At 33.2% G+C, this 13,331-nt stretch overlaps 1 protein-coding gene across 1 annotated transcript; it reads left to right on the forward strand.

Annotated features, from left to right (window-relative positions):
- The first annotated feature begins 5,100 nt into the window (after positions 1-5,100).
- LOC123709117 lies at positions 5,101-11,071 on the forward strand. Its single transcript, XM_045660250.1, has 3 exons — positions 5,101-5,687; positions 7,691-7,882; positions 10,024-11,071. Exons 1-2 carry the CDS (start codon positions 5,118-5,120, stop codon positions 7,874-7,876), a joined length of 756 nt encoding a protein of 251 aa, XP_045516206.1. The 5' UTR covers positions 5,101-5,117; the 3' UTR covers positions 7,877-7,882; positions 10,024-11,071.
- The last annotated feature ends 2,260 nt before the right edge of the window (positions 11,072-13,331 follow it).

The following is a 13,331-nucleotide window of genomic DNA, read 5'->3' on the forward strand; positions in this document are numbered from 1 at the left end:
TCTCGAATACCACACGGCCCAGTCGCGGGCAGCCACCGGGTACCCCAGACCACCGTTGATGATACGTAAACCCCAAAAATACGGATATATTGTGCGTTATCGTGAGTTATCATTATCTGTGTGACGTCACGATAAATAGATATAATTGTCGTGACGATTGTGATAACGCTACTGTAATTACTCAATATAAACTAACTCAATACGCCTTTGTCGAGGCGACAATAGTTCTCAATTTGTTCCTATCCATCCTACTCTTTTCAAATCACTCTTTTAGTTACGATCTCCTTCTTCTTACTTATTACTCGCGAAATAGATACATGTATTTTGTTTCTTTTCTATTTTTTTGTGGTAATGTTTTTTTCTTCAATTGGGTTTCTAAGTTCTAAAAGGCTCTCCTTTTAATAAAACCTCTTTTTACTAATCAATACACATTCTAAGCATCACTTTGTCGTATCTGATTTTGTCGCCCTCACTCCTTTGCTATTTAACTTATACATTACTATTTACGCATATACTATTTAATTAATAGCAATGTAACAACAAAACAGACAGGGTATCTTCAATTTGCAATGAATTGTGGTCAGAACGTGTCGGCTAATGAACGCATAGTTTACAGCTTACACCGCTGCATGGCTCTGAGAGCGATTCCCAGGAATGTTGGTGGTTTCATTAACAATATAAATTACTATGAATTGTTTGATTAGATTACTGTGGTCCTATAGAGCAACAGAAATCAAATCTTGGTAAGTATAATGTGTTTCAATATCTTTATTTATTAATTGTACACTTAAAATCTCTATGGTTGTGCATTTTTGTCTTTGATGTACGCGAGAGCGTGATCAACAAAGACTTGTACATACAGTTCACAGATAACAAATTAGCTCAATTAAAGAAGGTATATCATTATGTTAAATACGTATTCTTAATCTATGCAAAAGATTAGGTATCGTAGATATACCTTTATGTGGATAAAGCTTTATTAATTCTTAATATGGATTTCCGTGATTACACCGACTAATTTTAGTTTAATCAAATAAACTTGTTACTCGTAAAAGCCGATAAATGTTACCGTATTATAGATTTACAGTAGCTTTTATGAAACAGGTTACAGCTAAATTAAAAAAATCTCATAAATAGGCAGAGAATACCTTAATTGTGACATAAAACTAAATTTATACTATAACAATAAGTAATTGTAAGGTTCCATAACTGTACCAGCCAGGATATTTCTTCGCATTGTTCTCAAAGTGATTCTGAAAGCAATTATATTGTTTCGATTATCCAATAAAATATCCGTTATGCACTAGTACAGAGGTGGTTATAGAAACACATCAAACTTCTACACATTTTTCACATCGTATTCTTAATAACTATATATGATACGTAATCATAAGTAAAATGCGGCAAAAATGCAAGCGATGCCGTCAAGCGGAAACTTAGTTATCAATACATGTATCTGGGTTGAATAAAAGTGAAATAGCACGCATCCAACCGGTCTCACATCGGCTTTATCGTTTGTTTTAAACATTACCTATGATTAACTTTTATTTTTACCGAAATCTAACATTATTTTCTAGAATAGGGGAATGATTGTAAGCAATATCTCCAGATCTTTAAGCCCGTAAGTACTCCCAACACTGGCAGACAAGTTCTGCCATTCTACGGTGATCTGTGAAGAATCCAAGAACACGGCTCCTTGGGTATCCGCGATACTATTGACCAATTGCACTCTTTGACAAAGACCTATGAACCTTTTGGCATACATGAGTAAAGTCATTTTCGTCTCCTAGCTTTTTAGCTTGGGGTATGGTACTTAGTAAAACTCCATTTTTATAATTTTGTACAGTACTACTTTAGATTTAATTAAATATTAATATAAATGAAATGTTAGTGCAATTACGTCACAGAATGCGCTCTGAAATGGGCGTTTAAAAAAATTCCAAACACGATAGTGATTTTGTGGTTACAAAAAGATTTTTCCCGACTTCAAAATATCCGAATACCCGGAGTAGGCTAATTATATCCGTATGTTAATTAATTAAATATCGTTTAATACACTTAATTATCTTGGTAATGCAAGACCATTTGATACAATTAAATATTAAAATTCATTTAAGTACGTTTTGGTGTCGAAACAATTTTTTTCAGTTTTTATTTCTCTAATTATTAATTAATTTATTCAGTTTTTAGCTTCTAGTGATCTAATATGTAATGTGGTGTGGCTCTTCATGTTCTTTATTGGTTTATATCCCTAAAATTGATTTATATTATGTAAATATTAATGAAAAAAAAATCTAGCGTGAATTAAGTATGGTGGCGATTATTGAATGGAGATGTTTTCATAAAACTCTGTTTGAAGCTGGGTAAGAACTGACTTTAATGGTTTAAAATATGAGCCTATAACTAATACAAAGTTAGGGGCAGAAGGGTTGCGACACTAACAAAAACAAACTTGGCGTATCTAAGAGTTCATAAATCTAAATGACACTTATACCCTTATACTACAAAAACTAAAGGGCTGGTATTGGCTTCAAGTGTGTGATGATTTTTTACATTTGTATAGGGTTTAACTAATATTTATATATATATGTAACTCATGTTAACTTGGGTTACATAACTCGTGAAATTCTACAATATCTACTACAAATTTAAAAAAAAGTGCCATTCTACGGTGATCTGTGAAGAATCCAAGAACACGGCTCCTTGGGTATCCGCGATACTATTGACCAATTGCACTCTTTGACAAAGACCTATGAACCTTTTGGCATACATGAGTAAAGTCATTTTCGTCTCCTAGCTTTTTAGCTTGGGGTATGGTACTTAGTAAAACTCCATTTTTATAATTTTGTACAGTACTACTTTAGATTTAATTAAATATTAATATAAATGAAATGTTAGTGCAATTACGTCACAGAATGCGCTCTGAAATGGGCGTTTAAAAAAATTCCAAACACGATAGTGATTTTGTGGTTACAAAAAGATTTTTCCCGACTTCAAAATATCCGAATACCCGGAGTAGGCTAATTATATCCGTATGTTAATTAATTAAATATCGTTTAATACACTTAATTATCTTGGTAATGCAAGACCATTTGATACAATTAAATATTAAAATTCATTTAAGTACGTTTTGGTGTCGAAACAATTTTTTTCAGTTTTTATTTCTCTAATTATTAATTAATTTATTCAGTTTTTAGCTTCTAGTGATCTAATATGTAATGTGGTGTGGCTCTTCATGTTCTTTATTGGTTTATATCCCTAAAATTGATTTATATTATGTAAATATTAATGAAAAAAAAATCTAGCGTGAATTAAGTATGGTGGCGATTATTGAATGGAGATGTTTTCATAAAACTCTGTTTGAAGCTGGGTAAGAACTGACTTTAATGGTTTAAAATATGAGCCTATAACTAATACAAAGTTAGGGGCAGAAGGGTTGCGACACTAACAAAAACAAACTTGGCGTATCTAAGAGTTCATAAATCTAAATGACACTTATACCCTTATACTACAAAAACTAAAGGGCTGGTATTGGCTTCAAGTGTGTGATGATTTTTTACATTTGTATAGGGTTTAACTAATATTTATATATATATGTAACTCATGTTAACTTGGGTTACATAACTCGTGAAATTCTACAATATCTACTACAAATTTAAAAAAAAGTGCATGTCCGTGAATCACATCTTGGTTGCACCTGACGTCTATATTTTTTTGTTTAAAAATAACTATATAGCAATGCAAGCTGCTTGTGACAAAAATCTTAGAGTACCTATCGTAAGCTCCACTAAATAACGAAACAGTTTTCAATTCGTGACGTGATAGAATTAATAATTACATTGATGCAATTTAAATAATTGTCTAGTTATTGAACCTAAATTGACTATAAACATTAAACCCAATATCAGGTTCGTGTTGAAGTAGCAAATACAACAATAGCTTCCGACAATAAAGTGATATATAACAACGCGTTTGCGGTATCACTAGACTTTAGCACCTTCTTAATAGCTAGTAATTCTATATCTTAGGTTTTCTGCATAACTTTAATCGGCAAATAAATTACATGAAACTCTTCTAATCCAAAAACATTGCAAACAATAGCTTGTTTATCTATGGCTAAAAGTATCAGACGGTTGGATGTCAGAATAGAATCCAGGTCCGGTGCTGGTTTCGATTTCAGGCAAAACTTGTTGCTCTACGTAATAAATGACACAATTGTATCTGCCTCTGAGTCACGAATTTTCAAACAAACACAGCAGTTACGAGAGCTAATATACTGAAAACAGGTGGATGGACGGTGGTCGGACTTTCACCCGGATGTATAACATTATTAATTATATTATTTGCACTGCTGAATGCATCATTTTGATCGGGACTTTTATAGCCATAATTTTACCTATAGCAATATTTTCCGAAATAATCTCATGTTTCAATATAGGTAATAGACTGCGCATATTGTTAAATAATAAATATATTTCGTGTCGTGTTCATTATTGCTAAAGATGCGTTGACGATTGCATCATGAATTATTTATTTATTTAAAGTTGTGCAATGTTATGTCCTAAATACCAATATAGGTTGGTATATTTATAACTCAAAAACGAAGGTTAAGCGGTTATCACTTTCACATACACGTTCTCAAGGTTATAAAATTTAAATTGTATACACTACTATGGCGTCTTCACACTTTAAGGCTTTAATAACATATTACACATATATATAAACATATTTAAAAGAGACTGGAGCTTAACGAAGTTTCAATTCATCCTACAATATATTATTTGCTATGCTTGCAACAAACAATTTGATAATAACTAAAACATTAAGAGTTGTTAACATAATATGAACAACAAATAAATTAGATAAATTTTGTTTGATATGTATAAGTACATGACATTAGGATAACTGTCTATGGGAACGTTAGCTCCCATTTCAATTTAATTTCATAACGATCACAATAAGTGGTGCACTTGAGCCGTGACAGTAGACGCGCGCACTAATTAACTCATCGAAATCCGATTTCGCTGTAACTGTAACTAACTAGGCAAAATATTTGCTAAAAAGAATATTGCGTGCCGCTTCGATCAGTGCGTTCGCGCGCGCCGCACGAGCGCGACATGAGTGTCGATGTACAGTGCCACGGTAATACGCTTAACGGCTTCTATACCCTAGAGAAAAGGTTTGAAACACTCTCACCGCGACGTGTGAGAATCCTGGAGCTGCTAAAACCCGACGATCCGGGCCGGGATGAGCTGGAAGCGATCGTGCAACCGGCGGCGCCGAGGAGAGGTCTCGTCAAACCTTATGACGAGGACACCTGGAGATTCCTGCAAAAGACTGTGACACCACATAACGTAGACAGAGAAAGTCCACCTCCGCGAAACCAAGAACTAGATACGAAAGGAGAACGATCCCTTGCCGATGAGTTAAGGGAAGCTGAGGAAGACGAAAGAAGCGGAAGTCATATACGTCGAGAGTTGTTAAGAGAATTTCGAAAGCGAGGTGGAGGTATCCGGGAGGCCTTGGAGCGAGAGCGTCTTGGGAAGCTAGCTCTAGCAGTGGAAGACGACGAAGAAGATTACGAGGACGAAAACGGACTAACAGCGGCCGCGAGGCGCCTGGACGCGTTGCTGGCTGAGTCCAGGAATCTTCACGAGGAACTCGCGGAGATTCAGGAAGACATGCAGGTGCTGGCTCGCCGGGTGACCCGCCGCGACCCCTGACGCGTTGGTACAACCCCCCGTACCACCTCGTATACAGTGCACGCTTGGTGTTTGGTTTCTATATAGCCGATAGTATTTATCCCACATTTCTTAGGCTTGTTGTTTAGATAAATTATTCAAATTCCAATCGAAATTTACATTATTATAATCGATTCGTTTGAACGGAATTACGTGTATAAAGTTAGGGTTGGTTTTAATCACAGATTCGCGGAATCGAGTTTAAACATTATTCACGTTTTCACGTTAATATCGTATGTATTTTCTGAACTATGTGGTTATGTTCGTTCAGATTTAGCGAAAAATTGACGTCAAAGGCTCTATTTCAACCGCGATAACATAAACCGACATAATCTTATTAAGAACGCGTGTAAATGTCACGGGATACGGTAACGATATATTTTTATCAGGAAGCTGATGACCGCGTCGTCTGCCCGGATTTAGGCGAACTTTCATTTAAATACAAAATGTAGGTATTTACGTAAACTCCAATCATAAGTTACCTTAGTATGTTACCATCATATTGTTAGGGACCTTTTTAATTAATATTCTATGTAAAATGCATACATGGCGTAGAATAAGTCGCTTAAGAAAGTCATGCTAATTATTCACGGAATGTAAATAGTTGCACTAATTGTAAATATGTAATTTAAAATGTGAATCACATCGCTAGAAAATCTCTTAATCCAATACTACCATTTTTGAACTTAGCCGATTGTTTAAACTGCGACTATATATAAAAATATTTAATGATGAGATTTCGTGGACACAATAATACTATTATTTTGTTCAGTTTTGGCGGTAAAAAGGACTGCAATATCTGTAAAATGTAAAAATCACTGGAACTCTATTACTTTACAATTCTGGAAGCAGCAGCAAAAATTCAAGCAGCAAAACAATAATGTTTTTTCCGCTCGTTAGTGATTACTTCATTTCAAAAGTGTTAACAATGTTATATCAGTATAATCTGTATACAAAGTAGAACAACATTAATTTAAAATATGCATTTTATCAATTTGCAGTTGGCAAACAAAATCATTTTAATGAGTTCATTTTATCGCTTATCTGTGCCAATTACTGTATTATTAACCTTTTATCTTTAATGATTTACAATTTTATGTTATATTTCTCTTGCGTTCTTTAAACATGTTTAAGGTCTGTTGACCCTTAAAACAAAGTAAGAGCGGCTCACTCGAGAATCCAACTCATTTAAAAAAGAAAAGAGAGTAGGTGCCGATTTTTAAAAAGCGGAACTGCACTCGGATATTTGTACCGTGAGTGTTTATGGGCGGTGGGGCGGTATCACTTAGGTAACATTTAATTAACAAAAAACCTAATTTTTAAAATTATTTAAGTTAATCAAAGTTATTAAAATCGTGTACGTCCCAACAATGGTAATACTTTTATTGCACTTTGTAAATTACAATATCTTTACTTAAAAGTGCATTGTAAAGTAATTCTTTCTCCTTGTAAGTAAACTGGTAATATTTACCAACAGGAGTTCATGATCCCCTTGTTAAAATATTAGAAGGCGGAAACGAACTCTACTCGCTTCCTCAAAGCCCCTGCGGAAGTGTTGTTTAGCCTCGTTTTTATTATTTAACTCAACTCAATAATTATGGAAAAGACTAACGTAATAACGAATGTTAAAAAAATTCTATTCCTTTCAAAACCTTTTTGAATTTAAATAAAGTGTTCGATGGTCGTAAAACTCGTTTGACACCTTTATTTTTTTTTAATTATTTTAATAAAAGGTCACTTCATATATATTAGTTAGTGTTGATGGTTTATTCTTTACTAAATGATGTGTACATAAATTTATTAACCCTCATATCTAATGACCACTAAAACGTTAGTAATTATTATTAACGTCAAACTTCCTAAAGTATCGAAATAACTCGATTTTGTTTGGTTTGCCTAAGTATACATCGTTGCTATATCAAGCTTATACTATATTATTGTTGTTTTAGGCTGAATCGGCGCGTGCATGTCGGTGCGCGGCAGCAGCCCGGGATCTCACTGCACAGTCGCAGGCTCTAAGATATCTGGATGACGTGGTGGCGTTGCTGAGTGGTAATGTCGCTGCAGCGTGGCGCGTCCGATCCTGGCCCTTTGCTCTGGGCTGTCGTCAGCACGACCGGAATTACATAATTTGATCTCAGGTATACAGAGAATAGATAAACTTCAGCTGTTAATTTAACAGTAAACTGGTGCGGACCAGATCGTGATATTATAATATAATTAGATTTAGTAAGCCTGTAAGTTCTAGTATTAAAGAGATTAAAGTTTAAAAAAAGAAGTCATTTTCATCAAACCTGTTATTAAATTCATTTGTATCAGTGACATTTTTTGACAATTATACAAAAAAACTTTATTAGCTCGTTCGTCATATGATCCCCTTACTTAAAATACAAGGTGTAATTCATTGTCATACATTTTCTTAATAATATCTTCGTTCTTCATGCTTTGTATTTTTATAGACATAATTATACTAATTTCGAACACTATTAACGTAATCAGGTGGTTTAATAATATTAAAATATAAATGTGCGAAGTCTACAATGCAAGTGCAACAAAAGGGAATTAATTAATAGAATATTCGTTTAGTACCAAACGATAGCACGCAAATTGATCATGAAATGAAATTAACGCGTCTAAATTTCGGTGCAATTAACGTCATATAAATAGGTTCCGTAATGATGCCTAGATTAAACCTTTGTCTAGTTTTAGTATCTAGGTTGCGATTAATATTAGAAGGAAGCGCTGTGAGACCTTGCATTCGGCCAACGAGGTCGGTGTAAATACATAAATCGACAAATACTTTATTTTAATAAAAAAGATAAAGTTGCATTTATGGATATAAGGTTCAGGCTCATCGTTCAGGTTCATATATCCAAAATACGAGTGATAGTTGCATTCCATAAGCGTCAAGTCTGTTTCAATAGGAAGCGCATTTGACAGCGCCTCGCGTCTCGTATCAGTTAGGTACGATTTATTGGGTTGGGTTGAAATTTTTATTTCTGTTTTTAATAAAATCAATACAGAAATAACAGACAAGAACAGACCCTTAATCGCCGTTTATTTTTTATCCTTTTATATTATTTTACTACTATAAAATAATTAAATGTAAAAAAAGCACAACTTATTGTGGAAACTAAGGCAACATATCTTAAGTTCCCTAAACATTTACAATAATTTTAATCTGTACAATAATTTAAATAATTTTGAAATAACCAAATGTTTGTTGAGAGTTAGGCGTTAAGTAATATCTGTTTTAACTATACAAACAATTTCAAATCTAAAATATTTTGTGCACGGTGTACGTTAGAAAACGAACAAAAGATCTTCTACGTAATTCGAATCAATACCGAATATGGAAAATGAAATAATGATTTCACAAATAAAATAACTGCACTTTAATTTACAATACATATATATTACTTGTTTACGTTCCGCGCCATTCAGTTCGTTGAACCGATTAACTGGCATTGATTTTGTGCTAAATTTCTGTTAAAATAATGTTACGAACATTTTCACATATTTTATGTATCAGTTGACTGCTCGTATGCGGTAATTGTCAGTCAATTCAGAGTTTACGCGTTATAATAACAAAATGTAACGTTTTACACTTTTAGTCATATATTTATGTAACTCATAGAAACAATATGTTACTTCATTATTTGCTATGGATAGATAAACATAAACGATAGAGAAACGTGCTATATACAATTTCTTTATCAGCTACTCTTAATTTATAGAAATACATATAAAGTTTACACGTCATACTGTTCTTTGATGCCCTAAAAAGCTTCGCGAATTCCTCATGGGGACTGGGGCACTCATTTTCATAGATCAATTGAAAGGATAGGTCTAATGCCTAACGAGACAACTATTATTTTGCTGGAAATCTAGGGAGGACCTGAAGGATTTCGATGACGTCATACCCTGAACTTAGCCCGAAAAGTTGCGTATCCTTATATATATAACATCTCGACGTTACCCAGTCTAGGTCCAGTTTTATACAAGGTTTTTTCAAAGTCTTAGTACATAAGAAATAAGTCAATCTAATTCCAGCATTTTAACTAAAGTACCAGTCTGTCTCTTTTAATTATAGCGATTACAGAATTTGTCAGAGAGAGATGAAAGAGTACTTTAAGAAGTGCAACCAGTCTCGATTTTTTAAGAATTTGACATTTACGAAACTTACTAAGAATCAAATATTAACGAAAAATCATTTAAAATTATTAAATTTTTGTAATTAAGACTTGTGCCAAATTAACATTTTCTATTGTTTTTTTTTCAGTGGGAACATTCTAAGGTTTTCAACCCGGTCTCAACACTGAACCAATAAAAAACTCGTCGCTTAGTAATTTTAATACAATTATAAAATCGTTTCAAGCTTAATTATACAATTGACCTTCAAACTACTTTTTATCGTTAGCTAACAACATATCTGCGTTTTTAGTAGTTAATTTTATATAATTCGTGGCTACAAAATTTGGTTCTAGAGTATTATTTAAATTATAAGATTTATAATAACTTTTTATAAACTATATTGTTACATTTTTTAAGACTGATTACTATGGTTAGTGAATAATTTCTGATAGTATTAAGAAAATAGGCGTATTACGCATATTCAAACGCAAGGCCGTCAATTTTGATCTAACGGCCATACTCATAGTCGTTGGTTAAGAGTTAACTGTTACTTAAGATATTTATGGAAGATTATAAAGTTAGTACAGATTCTACCTACCTGCAACTGAATTTAATCGTTGGACATTTAGGACGGGTTTCACTTTATCACTTTAATGTCCTTTGTTTCACAACCAAAGCTTTTGTAAGTATTTCTAAGTATTCTTTTTAGTAGGCTCCAAGAATAGGCATACTGATTTTCAAAAGGAAGAACGCTTGCGATACTACTGTCATTGTCACAACACAAGAATTACCGTACGCTCATCTCTCCAACTCAACAGCGCGCGATGCTTGTGAAATCTCACCTGTGCAATACATTTATATTTCTATATACACAATTAAGATACTTATTCAGTGCAGATAAGTAAACACGATATTTTCACACCAGTAACAGATAACTTGCATACGAAAGAAAAAATATGAAACAAACTGTTGCAATTTGCGGTTGAAACCCATAAACTATAAAGCGTTTTAACGACACTAGATTATGTTATAATTGTTCTGTCATTAGAGAATTGTAGACTAGAGTATGGCCATTAAATCGAATTGCGAGGCACAATCTATGTTAATTATATGCGGATTTTAATTAATAAAAATGGTGCTCATTTAAAATGCTTTTCCTGCACTTGTTATTTAATGTGTAGGATAATATAAATGTGTTTTCGCAAGTAATACATATTGTAATCTATCTTTGAAATAAAATGTTTATTATTGTGACTTTTGTTTTCATTATTACTCTAATAATTTGAGCGAAATATTTCGTTAAAATGGCATTATTCTCAATAAAACACTGACGTACAAAAATATTTACAGCAATCCCCAGTGATCAACAGTTAGTATAAAGAATTGATTTGGCTACGATCGCTTGTATAAAAGATGATATAAAAGTTATTTTAACGAAAAGTCGTAATTTCCTTTTGTTAACCGAATTCAAAAGTGAGGAATCTATTAATCCGTTAATCTTAACATTCGAAACGTAATATAATAAACTTGTGTTTACATCCAGAAAAATTTTGGCACCAACCTGACTTGATATAGCGTTTGTTTTTATGATCGCCGAGTCATGTCCCACAAATTCTCATCCCTTATCATAAATGGAAAACCTTGTATATAGGAAGCGGAGTAAATTAGCCGACATAATGAGTTCCGGGTCTCATGCCGTTGCGTCAGGAACAGATATCGGCCTGAAGCAACCCGAACTTACACAGAACCCTTAACTAATTGTTAAGGAAAGGTTGTTTACGCGCTTGACTTGTTTCGTGTATGTATAAGAAAGATAAGTAGTGTATGTAATGCTCGTGTCAAATGTATTTTTGAAGTGAAACTTTAAGTGCATGAGGGTAATTTTTTGCGGATGGAACGTCACGAAGATGTCCAACGTTTTTGCCGAAGAAAAGGGAGAGAGAGAGTGAGAAAGGGTGTTCGAAAAAAATACATGCTCTTGGAATTCGTTTAGTAGTTACATATTACTTTAGTAGTCACTAGTTACTATTAATGTCGCATAAAGTCTTGTGCAATAAACGCAATTTCTTTAGATATTTATATTATCATTAGCACCTATACAGTGTGAATATAGATATACAAATACATGGAGTGATCATATACTGGTACATGATCATCTATTGGCGCTTTTACTTTAGTAATAATTAATTTACAAAGAAATTTCACTTCTGAATAAACAACAAAGTACACATGGTACATTGTTGTTTTATTTACAATATACAAAACGCTTAAAATTATAGAAATATAATATACATTTATTATTCAGCATTAAAAAGTGATCAAAATGAGATTCACATCACATATAAAACCACCCAAAAGTTACCAACACTTTAATTCAAATGGAAAATTAGATTAAAGTCGTATGAAACGGAACGAGGACACGGCAGTCGCAGGATAATCAATGTCTCCAAATCAACATAAAGACAGCGAGCATAAATCACTCTTGAAATGAATATAGTTGAATTATGCAAAGTTACGGTAGGGGTAGATCGCGTGTTCCCTAAGAACTAATTGGGCCTGCCACGCCGTGTCTTTAGGGATGCCAAAAACTCAGAATCTTTCTATATAAAAGCTAGGTCTCCGTTGCAAGCAATATGATAGCAACCAAAACATTTTATCATCGATCTCCATTGTGTCCATTGCATCTATCAAGATCACTCATAAATACTAATCTGCGCCTATCCACCTGTAGTTAGAATCTTTCTCGAAAATTCGAGACACTTTTATTTAATTATTTTTTTTCTTTTTATACAGACACTTTACATATATTTTTCATATTTTGTCTATTCTATACCCACATATCTATTGTATAGTCCTGTAATGTGCATACGTTTTCTTTCATTTTACTCATTATAAAGCTAAAATTTGTTTGGTTTATCTGGTTACATCAAGAACTCCAGAGCAGACCTGAGGTTATATGACCCCACGAACTGAATGTATGCCTGTAAATTAGGGCTGTATAGATTTTAACAAAAAACAGGGGATGGGTTTAGAAAAAGCTAATCTAATTCGTCAACCCTACGGATTTCATAGCAAAACGAAGTTACAGTACCTCCGTGACGTTTATACGGGTACCATGCCTTTTCTTTGCTTCTAATTCTTTATTATTTGCCAATTATAATTCCCTGCATTGCATTTAAATTCCTTTTTAAAAAATGCATTTGGCAGCATAATTAAATTTTTACGTATTAATTCTTCAATACTTCTTATTTATTTGTCATGTATCCATTAGATTGCCAATTGAGAACTGAGCAATACTAGAAAGTGAAAAAGTGTGTGCGTGAAGTGAAGTGTAACTAATCATGCGGTTGTCACGTCAGTATTGTTTATTGTATTTGTTAGTATTGTATCGTAATTGCACTATATTTTAGTATTTCTTATTGATTATAATAATAATATTAGATTACACATTCATTT

This window comes from Pieris brassicae, chromosome 4 (genome assembly GCF_905147105.1).
Source record: "Pieris brassicae chromosome 4, ilPieBrab1.1, whole genome shotgun sequence".
NCBI classification, from domain to species: Eukaryota; Metazoa; Arthropoda; class Insecta; order Lepidoptera; family Pieridae; genus Pieris; species Pieris brassicae.

Excerpts from the sequence above, each read along its gene's own strand:
- LOC123709117 (XM_045660250.1), top strand. The coding sequence starts at position 5,118 with ATGAGTGTCGATGTACAGTGCCACGGTAATACGCTTAACGGCTTCTAT. Across the intron at positions 5,688-7,690 it reads AGATTCAGGAAGACATGCAG|GCTGAATCGGCGCGTGCATG; the intron begins GTGCTGGCTCGC and ends TTGTTGTTTTAG.